This window comes from Chrysemys picta, chromosome 7, assembly GCF_011386835.1.
Source record: "Chrysemys picta bellii isolate R12L10 chromosome 7, ASM1138683v2, whole genome shotgun sequence".
NCBI classification, from domain to species: Eukaryota; Metazoa; Chordata; order Testudines; family Emydidae; genus Chrysemys; species Chrysemys picta.
In genome coordinates, this window is record NC_088797.1 from 23,506,648 (window position 1) to 23,524,258 (window position 17,611).

The window sequence follows — 17,611 nt, forward strand, 5'->3', positions numbered from 1 at the left end:
GGGTAGACGGGAAGGGCGTGGGGCGGTACTGTGGGGGATAGACAGGAAGGTGGAAGGGAGTGGGGAGAGGGGCTGCAGGGATTCTCAGGATTTGTCCCGCCGCCGGAGTGAGTGGCGGACTTTGGGGGACGGGACGCTGCTCCTCTCATGTACAGGGGATCTGGGGGTGCAGCTGAGGAGCGAGGGAAGCAGGTTTCCCTTGGCCCCGAAGGGGGGGCTGACAGGACGGGCGTTCCGGCGGGCCTTCCCCCCAGTTTGGCGGCGGCCGAGGGGAATCGCCGCTTTCCCCACACACTGCTCTGTGCCGCTGCAAGTCCGCAGCGCCCCTCCCCCGCGCTGCCCCCGAACACGCACCGACGCCCACCTGTAGGGGCGGCGGGCGGGGAACCCAGCGGCAGCCTCCCACTGCGCTCCCCTCGTGGCATGGGGGCATCGCTCAGCGGCGCGCTCCGGTCACCGCATCGTCCCCTGCCCAGGTGGCTCGGGGGCGGGCTTGGGCGGCGGGGGCAGCCTGCAAAGAGCCGCCCGCCGCGCTGCAGACGCGCCCCTTTCTGCGGGGGAGGCGGCGGCCAGTGCCAGTGATGTTCTGCCCTCCCACGGCCCTAGCCCTCTACATCACCCCGGCCCTGCGCCCCCGCCCGGCCCTAGGCGGAGAGAGGCGGAGGTGCACCAGGGCCTGATGCCCCCGGCGGGGGACTGGCTCTGGCTGGAGACTCAGGGTCAGTGCCCCGCTCCCCAGCACAGAAGAGGAGGCGTGGCCCCCTCCCAAGGTGACCCAGGCAGCAGCGATCTGGCGAGGAGATTTGGATATATTTGGGGGGGGGGGGCGATCTTTCGTGCGGTATCCCCCTTGCCACTGCAGCGCCATAGGGGAGCCCGCAGCCACGCTCTGTGCCGGGAAGGGAGCTGGGGGGGGGGGCGGGGGGGGCGGACATGTACGTCGCACCTTCCAGTGGGCACGGGGCAGCAGTGCACAGATACCCGTGCGAGGGGCACGATGTGTGTATGGGGAGGGGTTAACCCCTCTTTCCTGAGCGACACGCCTGAGAGCTCCCCCTCTTTCCGCAAGCCCCCAACGATACAACCCCCTCGCTGTACACCCCCCCCCCGAGATTATCTGGGACGCAGCCCGCAGCCATGCACACGCACCCCACCCTATAGCGATGATCGAGGGCTCCTGTCCCCTCGAACCCCTGTATTTTAATATAGGTACAAGCAGCGCCTGGGGGGGGGGAGACGGAAATCTAACCACCCCAGACACAAACTGGGTGACTCCGCTCAACCGCCCGGTGGGGTCCTTCTAGCAGCGGGGTACCTGCCACGGAGACCCCGGCTTCGCAGAGCCTCGGCCCCTCCATATCGGGCGGGGACCCCCCTGGAAGCGTCTTGCTTGCTCCGTGCTGCTGCTGCCGACCACGTGAGGGCGTCCAGTGTGTTAGTTACAACAAATTATCCCCGGGACAGCAAAGCCGCCGGGGACCGCCGCCACCCGCAGAGGGGACCCAGCCCAAGAACCCCCTCTTTGCTGCCCGGCCTGTGGGATTGTGCGGCCAGATAAGTCCGCCTAGGAGGCCTAGACCCCCCTATTCGGGGCGCCCCCCTCCTCTGTCTCTCCCCAGCATAGGGTGTGCTCTTTAAATCGCTTCTCTGGGACCTTTCTCGGACCCAGAGAGCCCCAGCTGCAGGGTAGCGGGGTCAGGCACCGTCAGGAGCAGGGTTTTGTGGGGCCGTCTCAGCGCTGGGGTGTCGGACCAGGGAGCTAGGGCCCCGCAAAGGGGCTCCAAGAAGCACAAGTTGGAGCTGGCCCTGGCCCAGGCTGTTGTTGTTCTCAACGTGGTCCGCTCATTGTGCATATAAAGGGCTGCCTCGGAGCCCGCCCAGGCAGGCAGGCGGATTGCATCTCTGAGTGAGAGCGGAGCGAGCAGCCCCTGGTGCTTCCCCCCCTGAAGCCGGCGCCGGCGAGCAGACAGCCAGCTAGCTCGGGGCAGCCGCAAGTCCGTGTACCGATTTGCTGCGACATCGATCGGCTTCTTATCCCTGCAGTTTGCGCAGTCCCGGCCAGCATGTCGGTGGAGTTGGAAGAAGCCGACCTGCCTTTGACTGAAGCGGAGGAAGCGCCCCTAGCCCCGGAGAAGAAAGGTGGCGCCAAAAAAGCTAAGGGCGGGGGCTCGTCCCTGTCTCCCTCCAAAAAGAAGAAAAACAACAAGAAGAAGAACCAGCCGGGCAAGTACAGCCAGCTGGTGGTGGAGACGATCCGGAAGCTGGGCGAGCGCAACGGCTCCTCGCTAGCCAAGATCTACAATGAGGCCAAGAAGGTGTCGTGGTTCGACCAGCAGAACGGGCGGACCTACCTGAAATACTCCATCAAGGCGCTGGTGCAGAACGACACCCTGCTCCAGGTCAAGGGCACCGGCGCCAACGGCTCCTTCAAGCTCAACAGGAAGAAGCTGGAAGGGGGCAGCGAGGGGAGCGCTGGCAGCAGCGCCCCGAAGTCCCACAAGAAGGCTGCAGCCTCCACCTCCCGGAGGGCGGACAAGAAACCGGCCTCCAAGAGCAAGAAGCCCGAGAAGAAATCTCACAAGAAAGGCGCCAGCAGCGCAGCCGCCAGGAAAGACAAGGGCAAAGCCAAGAAGGCTACCAAGAAAGCCGCCTCCCCGGGGGGCAAAAAGGTCAAGAAGTCTGCAAAGCCCAAGGCGCTGAAGAGCAGGAAGGCATGAGGGAGGGGGCAGGGCGCCCCCATCGCCCCACCACGCTGGGGCGGGGAGAGAGAACATTTCCCCCCACCCTTCACCCCCTCTCCAGCTCCCCAGCCATCCGGGGCTTTGAGCCCTAAGACAGACTCTGCTCTGAGGACAGACCCAGGTTATCCGCGTTGTATTTGTATTGCTGGCCTCGCTCTGTAGCCGTCGCCGCGGGCAGGGAAACGGGGGTCAGGGCTGCCCCAGCCTCGCAGCCCATCACCCTTGTTTTCTTACTTGGCAGCGCCCAACCCCCACCCGCGAAGGTTTCTGTTCGCCCCCGCCGCAGCCCCATATTTACAGGGCTAGGTCCCGCCCCCCTTAGTTTCCATAGTAGCTATTTTTCATAAGCCTCTTCGCTTTTATGTTCCCTGCTCCACCCCCGGTAGGGAGCGATGCCACGTGGGTCCCACAGGTCCCGGCACTGGTGCATTGTAGCGGGGGATGGTGTTTTTTTGGCCTACTTTAGAATTTTTCGAACAGTGACCACGCCCTCTATTGGTTCTCGCCCTGGCGCCATGGAAACGGCCAGTTAGGCGCCAGTTCGTTCTAATGGCGCCTGGGTACCTCTTAAAGGGCACCTCCCCCCCGTTTGGTGAGCCGCAGCCTGGCATGCGGGCAGTGCCTGGGGTGCTGTGTGCGGGACCAAGCGTCGTTAGCAGCAGCGGGGCTGCCGCAGCCTTGCGAGTCTTGTACCCTGTTGCGGGGTGACGCTGGTTGTGCGCGTCCTGGGGAAGGTGGGGCGGCCCTGCCCGTGGCTGCCCTCCGCCCTCAGGCGCTTGTACCACGTGTTCAGGATTCAGAGTCAATGGCCTTTTTTTGTTGTTGGTCAATAAATTGTTTAAACCTTTGACTTGTTTTCTCCGTGTGTGCGGGGGTGGGATGGGCTGGGGGAGTGGATCGGCGCTTAGCGGGGGCGGGAATGTGCTCGGGAGTGGATGGGCGCTTAGCGGGGGTGTCGGTGAATGGGCTCGTAGAGTGGATCGGCGCTTAGCGTGGGGGGGATGGCGGTGAATGGGCTCGGGGACTGGACCGGCGCTTAGCGTGGGGGGGGATGGGCTCGGGGAGTGGAGACGGGCTTAGGGACTGGACCGGCGCTTAGCGGGGCGGGGGGAGATGGGCTCAGGACCGGCGCTTAGCGGGGGGATGGGCTCTGGGAAATTTGGCGGGGGCGGGTTGATGCGCTTGGCGCTGCAGCGGAGACGGTGGGTGAGGGGTGGGGAGAACCACCAGCCCCCCTCTCCGCGTCAGTCCGTCCCCCTGTCCCTGGGGGGGGGAAGGCGGGGCTGGGTCTGTGTGTGTCGCGGCTCAAATTCGACCTTTTCCCCCTTTCGTGCCCCCCTCTCCTTGGGTGCGAGCTTGTTCCCCCCACAGCTCATGCCTGAGTGTCCCGTCCCGGCTAGCTCGAGGCTGGTGTGAACCGGTTTAAACCTCTGCCCTGCCTGCGGGAGCCGGCGTGGCGGGGGCTGGCGCATCAACGCAGCTCAGGGCTAGAGAGCCAGAGGGGGCATTTCTTCCCCTGGGTCTGGTCCCGTCCGCTCCTCTCCCGCACAGGGCCAAGCCCCCTCCGCATTATGATAGAAACGGGTGACCCTGCTCTCGCCCCCTATCATGTCCAGCTGCTAGGCTGGGAGCAAGCTGTCTGGTGCCAGGGGCCTTTGGAGGGGCGGGGGGCAGCCCTTGTCAGAAACCCAGCTGGGCTGTGAGCACCTTGCAGTGGCTGTGGGCTCAGCTTTCCACCCACACCTCTGTCATTTGAGCTGTTTGCTCGTAGAGAGGGTAAAAGCAGGGCCCTGGCCTAGATTATGCTCTTCTAACTGTCCAGACGGGAGCAGGGGCAACAGCAGCACACCAGCCATGGGCCTACCTGTGCAATAATATAAACGTTTTAAAAGCAGCTGTCTCATACCTGATCCGAGAAGAAAAATAACACATACCCTTCTCCCCCCCCCCCAACTACTACTGCAGCTTTAGACCCCTCATCTACCCCCCAGCCTCATCTGCATTCTGTAAAGCAGCAGCAGTTCTCAAACTTTAACAACCCAATGACTCCCATTTTGAATTAAAATTTTTCACAGACCCTGCTACACATCTTCTCATTTTCCCTAGGGTTACAGTTGCCAACACTCCCCTGGTGCACGGGGAGGATCTCGACATCAGCCCCTACTGCCCGGAGGATACTGAGGCCAAACCAGATTTTAGTCTGCTAAAAATCCAGTGGCACAGCAGGGTTAAGACAGGCTCCCTGCCTGCCCTGGCCCCAAGCCGCTCCCAGAAGCGGCCAGTACATCTCTGCAGCCCTGGGGTGGGTAGGGGGCGGAGAAGGGGTCAGGAGTTCAATATGCAATGCCCTCACCCTGCGCATCAACTCCACGACTCCCATTGGCTGGGAACTGCAGCCAATGGGCGCTCTGAGGGTGGTGCCTGCTGGCAGAGGCAGCACACAGAGGCCCCTCCCCCCAGGGCAGGCAGGGAGCCTGCCTTAGCCCTGCTGCATCACCAACAAGGAGCCACCCAAGGTAAGCACTGTCCAGCCAGAGCCTGCCCCCCAATCCCCTACCCCAGCCATGAGTCCCCTCCCAGAGCTTGCCCCACACCCTCCTCCTGCATCAGGCTCAGCCCAGAGCCCCCTCCCATACGGCCCAGCCCACTGCCTGCACCTCCTCCCATACCCCTGCCTCAGCCGAGGGAGGGAGGCAGGGCACACGTGTTTGCCAGCTCTCTAAAGCGAACCCTTTGCCCCTTTTCTTTCTGCCCACTCCCTGAGTACGGTACACCCCATGCCTGCTCCTCCCCCTCCCTCCGGCACACAGCTCAACAACTGTTCCAAGGCTGCAGGAGGAGGGGGAGGAGTTGAGCAGCAATGCTAGAGGTCCCTGGCATGACTCTCAGACTGGAGTACCCTCACAGACTCTAGTTTGAGAACTGCTGCTATAAAGCCTCAGAAGGATGGCTGGGTCTGAGACAGAGCTGCTCTTTAGCATAGGTGCCTGTACAGTACCAAGCATTATGCCCTTACTTGCTCCACATTTATGTCAACTACAAGCTATTGAAAAGAGGTCCTAGGCCAATGGTTGGAAAGAGTGCACATGCTTCCAGCCCTTCACTCACTGTAAAGTAGGATGACACCACTGCTTGAAAGGGGATTAGGTCAAGTTTAATGACAGTTTAGAGTAGTTCGTGCAGCACTGCTGCCAGGTAGGACAGTGAGGAGAGACTATCCTCCCCCATTGCCAATCCCATCAGATTTCTTCTCTCCCCCCCACCCCCCCAAAAAAACAAAGTATACTACACATACTGTTGTTCACATTCACCTTTAATTCAATTAAAAAGAGATAAGCTGACTTGACTGCTGGATAATGCAGCAGCCCCACTACTGCCATCTTCAGCTTGCTCTACTGGGCATGCTTTCTTGGGGGGTGGTAGTTAGTAAATTGTATGCCCTCACATTCTAAGCACAGCTTTGTAGACCTGGGAATAATCTTTAAGAAACTAGGGCTTAGATTCACTCCCATGCTCCCTTCCCCCAACAGCATCATAGCCTGCCCCTGGGCTTAGCAAAGGTCACAGTAATAACTTATTGTAAAGAGTTCAGCTAGCAGTAAGGTGAGGACTGATGCCCTTTCCTCATTACTTTTAAGCAGGACTTTACAACTGTAACACAGCCGATATGGCAACATTTGGATTTGTCCTCTATACTACCTTACACACCCACCCACACTGAGCACAGTATTTGCCTACAACGCCCCATCAAACTGAGTGGAATTGATTGTAGCTCGACTTCACTCGCTGTAGAGTTTTGTCTAGGTTTTAAGCCTTTGCCCATGCATCTTACACTCCGCATTTTTGCACTTCACTGATTCGTGGTTCAGTGTAATAGACTCATCATTCCCCATAAAACATCAAGGACATCCAGGCAGAGTTTTCCTTAGTTTGGAGCCCAGGAATAACACAGAATGTTTTTTCTGTGCGTTGTTTTTTTGGAAAGGTACAGGCAGCATGACAGTTAGTCTACGGCTGCTCCTTTACAGCCAACACAACGCGTAAGGTTGCTAAAATGTGAAGTTTTCAGAGAGATGAGCCAATTGCTTCAACCTCACCCTTCAGGAGCAGAGCCAGAGCACCTAAAAAAGGGAAAGCTAGAGCATAAGCAGCAAGCTTTAAACATCTCCCTTCCTATACTATAACAAGGCAGAGGAATTGATGCACAGGAAGAACTGCACTCATCTCTGGCTAGAGCACGGCCTTCTCCTCCTATCTACTTGGGTTTTTAATCATGGCACCTGGCAAGATTTCATTCCAGCCCTTTTATCCCAGATCCTTTCTGAGCAGCAGTCTACAGAATCTGTAATAAAATGCAGAAAAAAAAAAAAAACCCAACGAGTGGGTGGGAGATATCTAGGATATAGAAAAGATGAGTGCAGTTCTCAAATCTTATGTCCAACTCATAAAATGGGGGATTACATGACCTCTGCCACATCAAGAGTATATTGCAACAAGCAACCACCTTGCATGCTGTAAGACGGACAGCTGTGGACTATTACAGTAGAATATACTTTTGTATCTAAAGTAGGCTCTAGTCAGGACAGATTCAGCTAGGAAAGGAGTGTGAGAAAGCAAAAATGAAGAGGCCTAGTAGTGTGTCTGGCAGAAGGAAAGTCTCTTACTCATTTGAAGTGCTATAGGTATCTATGGTCTCCTGAAAATAAGTGTTTTCTTTTGCTATAAGCTCCAGGCAAAGAGAGAACCCATAATCATTAGGTGAAGGGAAGTACAGTATTCGTGTCAGTAGTCAGAACTTGTTTGAGAGGAACAAGCTTTCAGGATCTAAGAGTCCTACTAGAATCTGGTTTAGGAAGGACTGTGGGATAAAAACTTCAGAGACCAGCTCCTGCAGCCAAATGTTCCTGGGAATTAGTAGCACACCCTTCTTTTGCTTATGAGTGATAAAGGCAGAATTTTCTCATTAGAAATTCATCTCCTTTCTAACCTAGAAGACTATAGTGACCAGAGGCCTAGCAACATTACAAGAGGGATTTTTAGGCAGGCCATTGAAAGTTCTGTGATTGGAGTTCGCTTTTTTATTTAAGCCTGTTTAACTCTTACGTTTTCTCCAAAGTGTTGATCAAATGTTAAAGATTGAACAACCCTATTCCTGGTCATGAAAGAGGTAGGGAGCTCACAATATCCATCCAAGATGTTTTTCCTCAAAACCAGGGGAACCAGATGAGATATTCCTGATATTTAAGGGCTAGTCTACAGGGGAAAGTTGCACCAGTTTAAACATTTTTAACCGGTGTAGTTAAGCCAATGCAAACCTCTACATGTTCACTTAGTTTGGTTTGAGAGTGGCTTATTGCACTTTAAACTTAACTCCGTTCCCAACAGACTTTTGCTAAAAATCAAAAGGAGCCACTCGTACACCAAAATAAGCATGGCCACAGAGGAGTTTGCACTGGTTTAAATTCACATATTGGTTATGCTGCTACAGCTTCCCCATATACACCTAGAAAACCACACAAAACCCCCCCAGCAATAATTTAAAAACAAGCCACTCCAACTGCCCTCCCAGCCCACCTGTCAGGCCTTTCCTGTATAATATATAGAAGCAAGAAGACCAAGAGGCAATACAAACCCAATTTAAAAAACAAAAATAAAACCTGTGTGATTCATCTTTAAGTGAACTTAGTCATCACTCTTTTCTGCCCAAAAGCCCGAGCCCTAGAAGGCAAGTGTGTCATAAAAAGGACTGGATGGCTTCCTGACTAGGCGCTCATCTCATCTCTACATCATTGCTTTAAATCTAGCCCAGGTTAGTAGTAGTTGTAGGGAAAAAAAAAAAAAAAAAAGTCATCTGATAGACTGATGAGCCCTTGGAAATAAGCTCAGATAGTCCAGTTCATAGTTTTATTATTTGCATTCCTGACTGGAACCCCACAGTTCTAGGCAATGTTTGTGTGTGTGTGTGTGCGCGTGTGCACACAGCCCTTGCTCCAAAGAACTTATAATCTAAAAAGACTTGAAGATCTGGGCAGCCAACAGAAAAGCAGAGCTCGCTGGACATAAAGCATGATTCCTTCCCAGTTTCTCCTTCACTTAACGACCCTGCCAGTTTCCCTAGTGTCATAATGAATAAGGGCCCCTGATTAAATGTATGCGGAAATCAGTAGAAACAACCCCCCCCCCCCCGGCACCAGCAAGCTTTGGGTAAAGCCCTAGGAGCTTACCTCACAAGAGCAATCCCCACACATTAGCAGTCTCAGCAGAGACTCCACTCCCCCCTCACCTGCAGCACTGGTTCCTGCAGGCAAGGGCAGGCCCATTGATAGGACAGCACGGAGAAGACAATTACTGCAGTTACACATGGAAACCCAAGTCATGGACCAGGACTCCATTGTGCTAGGCCCTGTACCAAGAGAACAAAGACTTTACTGTATAAAAACAAGAGACAGCAGTTGGAGACAGACAGGGAGCACAAAGAAACAATACAAAACTTGCACTGTCACTGTCCACGGTGTATACAATCTGTGGGCAGACAGGACTGCAGTCTACTACACTATCACAGCACAGAGGCCAAGTAAATGACTAGATGAAAATGGCCCTTTCTAACTCAGTGTAGCTACTCCCTTTACGTCAGAGCCCTCTGATTTACTGCCACAACTTGTGCTCCTTGTGGAACAACTATACAGAATGGGGAGGGGTGAATTCTATTCTATCAACAAAGCCATCAACTAAATTCGGATTACAGAATCTTTGTAATTGACATGCAGAACAACATAGCTTGATTTTCAAATCCCAGGTGGAGTTGCAGGGCTGGTGGATATAAACCTGCAATCACGGAGAAGCTAAAATACAAGAGATTTCCTAGGTTAAGTCAGTCACTTCAGTCCATTCTCCTAATGCAGTTTTCACTTTTATTACCCTCTGCCAAGGTTATTTGTGGCACTATAAAAGCAGGCCTGGGGTAGTTTCCTTAATCACTAGGGCACAAATCCTCAAAGGATTACAGTGGCAGTTGGGTTCCCGAACACAATGGGAGCTATGCATCTACATACCTTTGAGGAGCTCAACCAAGTAGTCAATAGAACACCAATTATTTGACTATGGTAAAATATGGTCAAGTATTCCAGCAAGAATGCCCTGATGTAGGTAGCAGCCTACCTTTTTGACTGTTTTGCATTTTTCTGAGTTAAAGTAACTCAGTTAACTTACTAGGCATAACTATTTAAGGATAAGTCTATCAGAGACCATAAAAATGTTAATCTTAGTTACGGTTTTAATAAATTAGTGCTTTCAAATATTTGATTTGCCCAATCCTAATCTGGGCCTAGACACCACAAGTTTTTGCAGAATTAAAAGGACACTATTAATTTGAAATCTAATGAGTTTTAGAAGAGTTAGAAGCAGTTTCAGTTGCCAGACCTGTCCAATTCTCTTCTGATAATTGGTGTTTTTCCTATTAATGGAACTTTTCTTCTCCCATGTTGCTATGCAAAATAGCTTCCTGCATGTATTTGTGGGTAACTGTGCATAAAATGCTGCCAAATGCACAAGGTAGACTAAAGGAAATTGAGGAAAACATTTTCTTCCCTCTTTGAGCAATAATAATAATAATAAAAAAAATCTCATGGCAGGCTACCAGTTGAAGTCACAATACTATTAAAATCTGACAGTTTAAAAAAAAAAATAGAAGTTTTTAAAGTGGGTTTGGAATCCAAAATTGCACAGTATTGTTATTTGACTAGTGCGGACTGGGATGGAGCTTAAATACGCACAAATAAAGTGTACCTACCTATGCTAAAGCCAAACCCCAGCTAATAAAAAAATAAATAAATCACCTGCTTTTATCAACTATAATAAATATATCTGTTAAGAACACATCAGCCTGCCTTCCACTGGATGCAGCGCACAAGAGAAACCAAAACTCTGGCTCTTTCAATTTAGGAAAAATAGGTGGCTAGTCAGGCACTTCTGACACTTACCTAGAATTTAACAGACAGAAGACCCAGTAGTGGGTAATGTTTTCATTATTGCCCCCCCTTCCTCCATTGCCAGGTTTCCAACCCCCATTCCTTCAATTGTTTGTCTCTCTCTCACACACACAGCATCCTGTCCTAAACTGTAAGCTCTTCACAACAGGGACAGCCTTGTGTGTTTGTCTAGTGCCCAGAGCAAAGGGGCCCCAATCCTTACTTAGTGGCATACAAATAATTAAGTTGCTCAATATCTTCTATTTACAGGTTCTTTAAAAAACAACCAGCATTTTCTTCCCCCCCCCCCCCCCCCAAGCTTGCCTGCATGCTCTCCAGGGGTGCTGGAACAGTTTGTTCAGTGGGGGTGCTGAGAGCCATTGAACCAAACTGTCAACCCGGCATATGATGGAAACCACTTCAAGCCAGGGGGTGCAGCACCTATGGTCCTCTCCCCTGCACCCTTCTCCATCCCACCCTGTTTTCTTTCAATTGGCTGCCCACCCATGGAAGAGAAAGTCAGGATTACAAGTTTTGCCTTTCCTGGCTTTGCAGAATGACATCCTAGATGTCTCCTGGCATATCTATTGTGAGCTCTCCACCTAAGTACAAGTGGAAAAGGGTATATGAAACTTAAGTCTGCACAGGAGCTGAACTGCTAGTGTAGAGTCTCAAGCTTCTTATCAGCCAGCTGAGTAAGTGTTCCAGTCCATCTCTGCTTTTCCTTGCAGGTCACACCTTCTGAGGGAGATTCAAAATTTCTTTGCATCTGCCTCACTGGCTGGGTCATCGAGTAACTCTACATTGCCAGCAGCGGGGAGAAAAATTTGGAGGATGACTATTATGTTTGTTCACACAGATAGGCGAGGGGGATCAATTTGGAGTGAAAAAATAAATATAACGCCCATGGCAACTGGGATTGCTGGTCTAAGTCAGTTATCTCCCCCCCATCCCTCCCAGGAAGACTGAATCCAAATACAAAGTTATTGACATAAAAATATAAGCCTGTTTCCTCAGATATGACTATTCCAATGCAAGCAAGAGTTAGGTGATGTGGTGATAACAGACAGCAAGTTTGACATACATTCAATACTGAACCAGTTTAATCAGATTTTGGGTTTGCATTGTTCTTTTTTCAGTATCACAAGTTCTGCATTTTCTAAGAAATACAAAACAATCTCCTTTGAGTTGTATAGAATGCTGGTCCTAGAGAAACAAAAGAACACAAGACACTAAGATACAGAGACATTTTACAATCTCCATTCTCTAAACAGTGGTTTGTATATAAAGAAAAATTCCTAATTGCCTCCCGCATCCACCCCAGTATGACGTGATGCTCAGTTTACAGAAGGAAAAACCCAAATGGGTCCCGTGCAACAGCAGTAAGATACAGCTGCCCAGAAACAAGACGGTTTCCCCCAGGCCTGCACTGAGGAGGGGTGAAACCACAGAATTCCCCAGATAGCCAGCGCCATATCAAGTTTACTTCTCCATTATTACTAATCAGTACTCTAGTAACATACCTTTTCCACATTCTACAATGGAGTGAAAAACCCCTTCATAAAATCACTTACAGGCATCCAAATTCATCTACTCTAGATAATAACATAATTGAATCAGAGCAAGTTACTTCATCTACAAAATTAAGAGCTGATTTGATAGGTGGAACACATGCTACTTACAGCACAGACACAGTTGTCCATTGCACTTTAAGAAGATTATGAAGTTCTACTGTCCAACAGCCTGGACACTGCTGCATGCACATGATTCTATCAACCTTCCACATAAACAAGCTGCCCTCACAATAAGGAACAAGGTTGCTCTTTATACCAATTTCTATAAGATCACAGCTACTATGTGTCACAGGGACTGCTAGGCTGACTTTCATGCTCATACATTATCCAAATAGCCATTTAATAACCACCACATTAACTATATATTTGCTTTATGTAAATTATAGGTTTTTTAAAAAAGAAACATTAATCCATTAAGGAGGATTACTATTAACAGATGTATAATTAGCACTTCATTTTAAGACCCAGAAGTAGTGAGGAACAAAAACACTGCATGTCATTATAAAGTGCAATTAGGGTACAAGTGCTAAGTTCTCAATAAAAGTAAGAGGTTCTGCAACATAAGGCTATTAATCTGACCAAAAAAAAAGGGAAAGAAACCAATGGCAGCTTCCATTCCCTACCAATGGTAAACTCATGACCTTGTAATGCTCTTTTAGAGTATTTTCAAGTGCACCCTTTCCCCCAAATCATACAGGACCCACACTAATGAGAAATAACTAAATCCTACTAGTCCACTGAGTGCATGAACTCAGCCAAACAGCTACAGTAAGGTGACTTTGCAAGAAGGGATTCAAAACGTAACAGGAGACCCAAGTTAGGGCTCTTTTACAGTTGATGACATCTTAGCTTATATACCACTGGACAAAACAAGACTTGGTAACTGAATGACTAGTTCCTCCCAGAAACAGATACTTCTTTTCCACATTTGGAAAGTCTTCTGGCCTCCCCTCCCCACCCTCCTTGTACTTACTAAGTCCATTTGTGATCACATTTATGGGGATGTGCAGCAACAGCAGGTAAAATTATCACCCTCCTGAACTTCCCTACCTCCTGCATGGAGCAAGGTGAGAAAGTAAAGTAGATCATTTGTGCAAAAGTTAAGCAATAGGGAGAGATCACCCTTCATGATTCTCCCACCCCCCAAATAATATCCAGGTACAATACAAAGGAAAGGCATGGTATCTTCAGTTACATCCACAAACACAACATAAATAAAAAGAGCATTGACTGAGCCAGTCTTTTCCTGCTCCAGGCTGGAGCTTTCACTGCGCAAAATATTTTCCCTTGCAGTTAGTTACACCCTCCGGGGGGCGGGGGGAGGAGGGGGAAAAGGGGGAGAGAGAAAAAAAAAAAAAAAGAGAACCAACCAATTCTTCCTTCTCCCAAACGCTTCTTCCAACCGAATGTGAGCAGGTCCAGAAAACCAAGCGACCGACCCTACAGATGCTGCTCTGAGAACAGAGTTGTTGACCAGCAACCCTGGAAGGATAGCTTTGCAGCCAAACAGTCCAGAAAGCAACCTAAGAGCACCAGGCAGGGTGCTGGTACCCGGGTAAGGGATTTTTATTATTTCAAATTCAGACTGCTTGCTTCCTTCCTTCCTTCCTTCCATGCCTCCCCCCTTGCTGGGGGCTGGAGAGGAAGGGAAAGAATCACAGGCTCATAATCATTCTGTAATAAGACCTACAACCTCCCCTGCTGCAGGACTGCAAAGCTAGCACATGGGGGTCAGGAGGGCAGCAATGGAGGGAACGTGGGGGCGGAGTGGGCACACGGAGAGGATACAAGGGGAACGCCAATGTTGGCTACACCGCATCGCGGACCGATTGACCTCCTGGGAATGCGGATGGCTCGGGGCTCATTTCTTGGAGCTCTGGGTTTTCTTGGGCAGCAGCACGGCCTGGATGTTGGGCAAGACGCCGCCCTGGGCGATGGTCACCCCGCCCAGCAGCTTGTTGAGCTCCTCGTCGTTGCGGATGGCGAGCTGCAGGTGCCGGGGGATGATCCGCGTCTTCTTGTTGTCCCGAGCGGCGTTACCGGCCAGCTCCAGGATTTCCGCCGACAGGTACTCGAGCACGGCGGCCAGGTAGACGGGTGCCCCGGCCCCGACCCGCTCCGCGTAGTTGCCCTTCCGTAGGAGCCGGTGCACGCGGCCCACCGGGAACTGCAGGCCGGCCCGGGAGGAGCGAGACTTGGCTTTGGCTCGCGCTTTGCCGCCGGATTTCCCTCGGCCGGACATGGCGGGGGTGACGCGGGGAGTAGGGGCCGATGCCGGCAGCTGCCGGCCGGGAGGAGAGGCGCTGAGCCGGTCCCGGGGCCTAGGGAGGGGGACACAACACCGTTATAACGCGCAGCGGGCAGCCCGAGGGGCACAACCCGCTCCTAGGGACCGCGCCGGGAGCCGCCCGCCAGGGCTACAACGTGCCCGCGGGCTGCAGCGCCGAGAGGCCCGGCGAGGCCGGTGACCTGCACCCAGCCCAGCGGGTTACATGCCCTCGCCTGCAGCCTCCAGCGAGCCACACTCGAGGCGCCCCGTGCAGTGATGCACATGCAATTAAAATAAACCCTCCAGGGACTAAAACCCAAGGCACAGCCCTGGCCCTCACCACCGCACTGAGCCCGATCCGCCCTGCCAGACGCCCGCAGCTGCAATGACAATAATACTCGCAGCCGCTAGCGGATATAAATCAAAGCCCAGGCCGCCGGCCGCTTCCCATTGGCGGCAGTGCGAGCCGACCAAGCTTCCATTGGCGGGTATTCCGATCCCTGATTTGCATAGGGCTCGCAACGCCCTATGCTCGGCTTCGGATGGGGCTGGAGTGGCAGTCGAGACGCTGGCTGGGCCGCCTGCAAAGGGAGCTGGTGGTGAAGCATATTAATGTGCAGCAACAGCAGCTGTAACGAGACGGGATCTTTGGCTGCCTCACAAAGCGATGCACTAGGGAAAGGAGATTTCTTCCCCTGCTTCGGCTATAGTGATTCAAGTAGTCACGCTAGGCTTCTTTGGCGTCTGATCTGCTTCATATCAGGCTCGGAGAAAACCCTCTACACTTGAGTTCACCTTTCAGTCCCGCTGTAAACACCAGTCCCTTGCACTGCACTGTGCCCCAATAGCTCTGTGGCTGACGGCTGCGCCTCTATCTTTTGGTGTACAATATTCTCCTCTCTTCTTGCCCATATATGGGCCAAGTCACTTTGGTATTGGATGGGGGGGGGGGGGGGGGGGGAGTCGTCACAGGCAAGAAAAATATACCCCCCCCTATTGTTATGAACAATGTGGGCAGGTAGATTTTGTGCCAAGGCAAATGACTACTGCTCCTGTCTTTCAGAACAGGGCACCCTAGCTGTGTAAACAGGGAACTAAGAAGGAGGAAGCCTCCAATTCTAATTGCAAATCTAATACTGCCTCACTCTAGCCTTTGGCACCACTTTACCTCTCTCAAGCATCAGCTTCCACAGCTTTAAGACTTTCCCCAGGGCTGCTATGAAGTATTTATGTACATAAGGACCACATATAGATGTGGACCACTTAAACTTGAATAAATGTTTATAAAACATTTGGAAGGGCTGTATCAGTGTTAAATGCTCCAGTAGGAATAAACATCAGACACAAACCTGGCTGTATGATCCAGACTCTGCCCCTCCTGTTCAACTGTGCTATTTTGAGCCATCATGAATTTTGGGTAGCTCCAAACTCCAGGTATTGCTCACGAGCAATACAAGTGCTAACGTGGGTTGAAGCACACCCAATGGAAGGGGGAGCAACTGGCCATCAGGCTCCTATATTAAAGTAAAAAGAGGAATGTGTAGATTATCAGTTTTAACAGCTGTAAGTACCACCACTATTGGTACCTGCCCTGGTCATGCTGGGAAGATGGAGAGCTTCTGTCTGCAAAGCAGCAGGACTCTGAAATTAAGAGAGTTTTTTTAAAGGTGTGCCAACATAATGACACTGTAGACCACAAACAGAAGGGCAGCCAGTAGATCACTCTCTCCCTACTTGAGCAAGCTGTATTTCCCCTAGGGGAGTGCCACGGAAGAGCAAGCAGTCTCTCACCTTCTCAAATATTCTCAGTAAAATGAAGGACAATCAGCAAAATACAGAGGATCCCGCTCTCTTGTTGTAGATCCCAATTTTGGTAGGGCAGATCTGCTATCCAATAATCCTTAGGTTGTGTTTACATTAGCCCTTTTTCAGCAAATAAATCCCACCATTTCTAATATTGGAGTAATTCCATCACTGGGAGCCCTAGTGTACAGCAGCTGCATCATCATATAAATCTACATGACACAGTGGTTAAAACCCTAGTTGCTGCTGCTTCCACCAACTTTTTCTATATTAAGGCTTCCATTTTGCTACCACCAGTGAGGGAATGTGAAACTTTTCAGAAAAAAGGCTAATGTAGACCTGGCCACATTGTCCGTCTTTGATCAAACCGATAATGCCAATAGCTGCCCTTCTAGAAAAAGGCCTATTGTCTCACTGTGCAAACACCTAAAGAAAATCTCATTTAATTTCAGTCTCCTGCTACCTTAACAGGATGGGCTTTTTCCTTTCCCAAAACTAATAAACTTCCCTGGCTATTGGCAATGGGTTTGCAGGCCCCTGGTTTTAGTGCTAGGTTTTATACTCACATGTAAAAGAAAAATTCCTCATTCCTGAGAGATCAACACTAAAAAAACCCAATACATTTGTTTTCTAAGGTTACTGACACAGTTGTTGGCATAACTGGAAGTGGGGAAATTAGGCCCTGCAGAACTGGCATTTGGCTTTCAACAGAAGGGCTTCATTTGAAGCAAGTATCTGAGCTTCAGGATGAGATTATGGCACCAAGTATGTTCATTTAAAAAAAAATTAAGAGTTTCTGAATGGAGACACATTTGATTTGGAAATAGATGTAAGTTTAAAGGTGTTATTTAGAGATAACAGTATATAAATATAAATATAGTTATTTAGTGATAACATTTCCAGGGCTTTCTACCTGCAAAATGCTCTACACATAATCAGCCCTTATGAGTGTTAGGGGAAGGATTATTCCCCATTTTACAGATGGGAAAATTGAGGCAGAGAGGGATTATGAGTGGTCCAAGGCAATAAAGGAGTGAGTATTAGGAGGAGGATTAGAATTCAGGTATTCACCTCATGCCTCCCTCCATTAGTAGCAGCAGGGAGTTTTAAAACAATTATTAAATGCACACTTGTGACTTTTTGTAGTCTGTTCTCTAATGGTTGCTGTTTACAGCCAATGCACTGAAGAAGGACAGCAAAATCATTCTGTCTAGAGAAGAAATTACTTGGCAGAGGAAGAAATCTATTTCTCACTTT

The 17,611-nt window shown here is 50.8% G+C and overlaps 2 protein-coding genes across 2 annotated transcripts; one reads left to right on the top strand and one right to left on the bottom strand.

Annotated features, from left to right (window-relative positions):
• Positions 1-1,861: 1,861 nt before the first annotated feature.
• Positions 1,862-3,588, top strand: LOC101935791 (histone H1.10). Its single transcript, XM_005288380.4, has one exon. The coding sequence runs from the start codon at positions 2,064-2,066 to the stop codon at positions 2,715-2,717; it is 654 nt and encodes a 217-aa protein (XP_005288437.1). The 5' UTR covers positions 1,862-2,063; the 3' UTR covers positions 2,718-3,588.
• Positions 3,589-6,036: 2,448 nt separating this feature from the next.
• On the bottom strand, positions 6,037-15,048 carry LOC101935518 (histone H2A type 2-B). The gene is made up of 2 exons (XM_065550924.1): positions 14,892-15,048; positions 6,037-14,603 (listed from the first exon to the last, which is right to left on the bottom strand). The coding sequence occupies exon 2, from the start codon at positions 14,522-14,524 to the stop codon at positions 14,144-14,146; it is 381 nt and encodes a 126-aa protein (XP_065406996.1). The 5' UTR covers positions 14,525-14,603; positions 14,892-15,048; the 3' UTR covers positions 6,037-14,143.
• Between the last annotated feature and the right edge of the window lie 2,563 nt (positions 15,049-17,611).

Excerpts from the sequence above, each read along its gene's own strand:
- LOC101935791 (XM_005288380.4), top strand. The coding sequence starts at position 2,064 with ATGTCGGTGGAGTTGGAAGAAGCCGACCTGCCTTTGACTGAAGCGGAG.
- LOC101935518 (XM_065550924.1), bottom strand. The coding sequence starts at position 14,524 with ATGTCCGGCCGAGGGAAATCCGGCGGCAAAGCGCGAGCCAAAGCCAAG.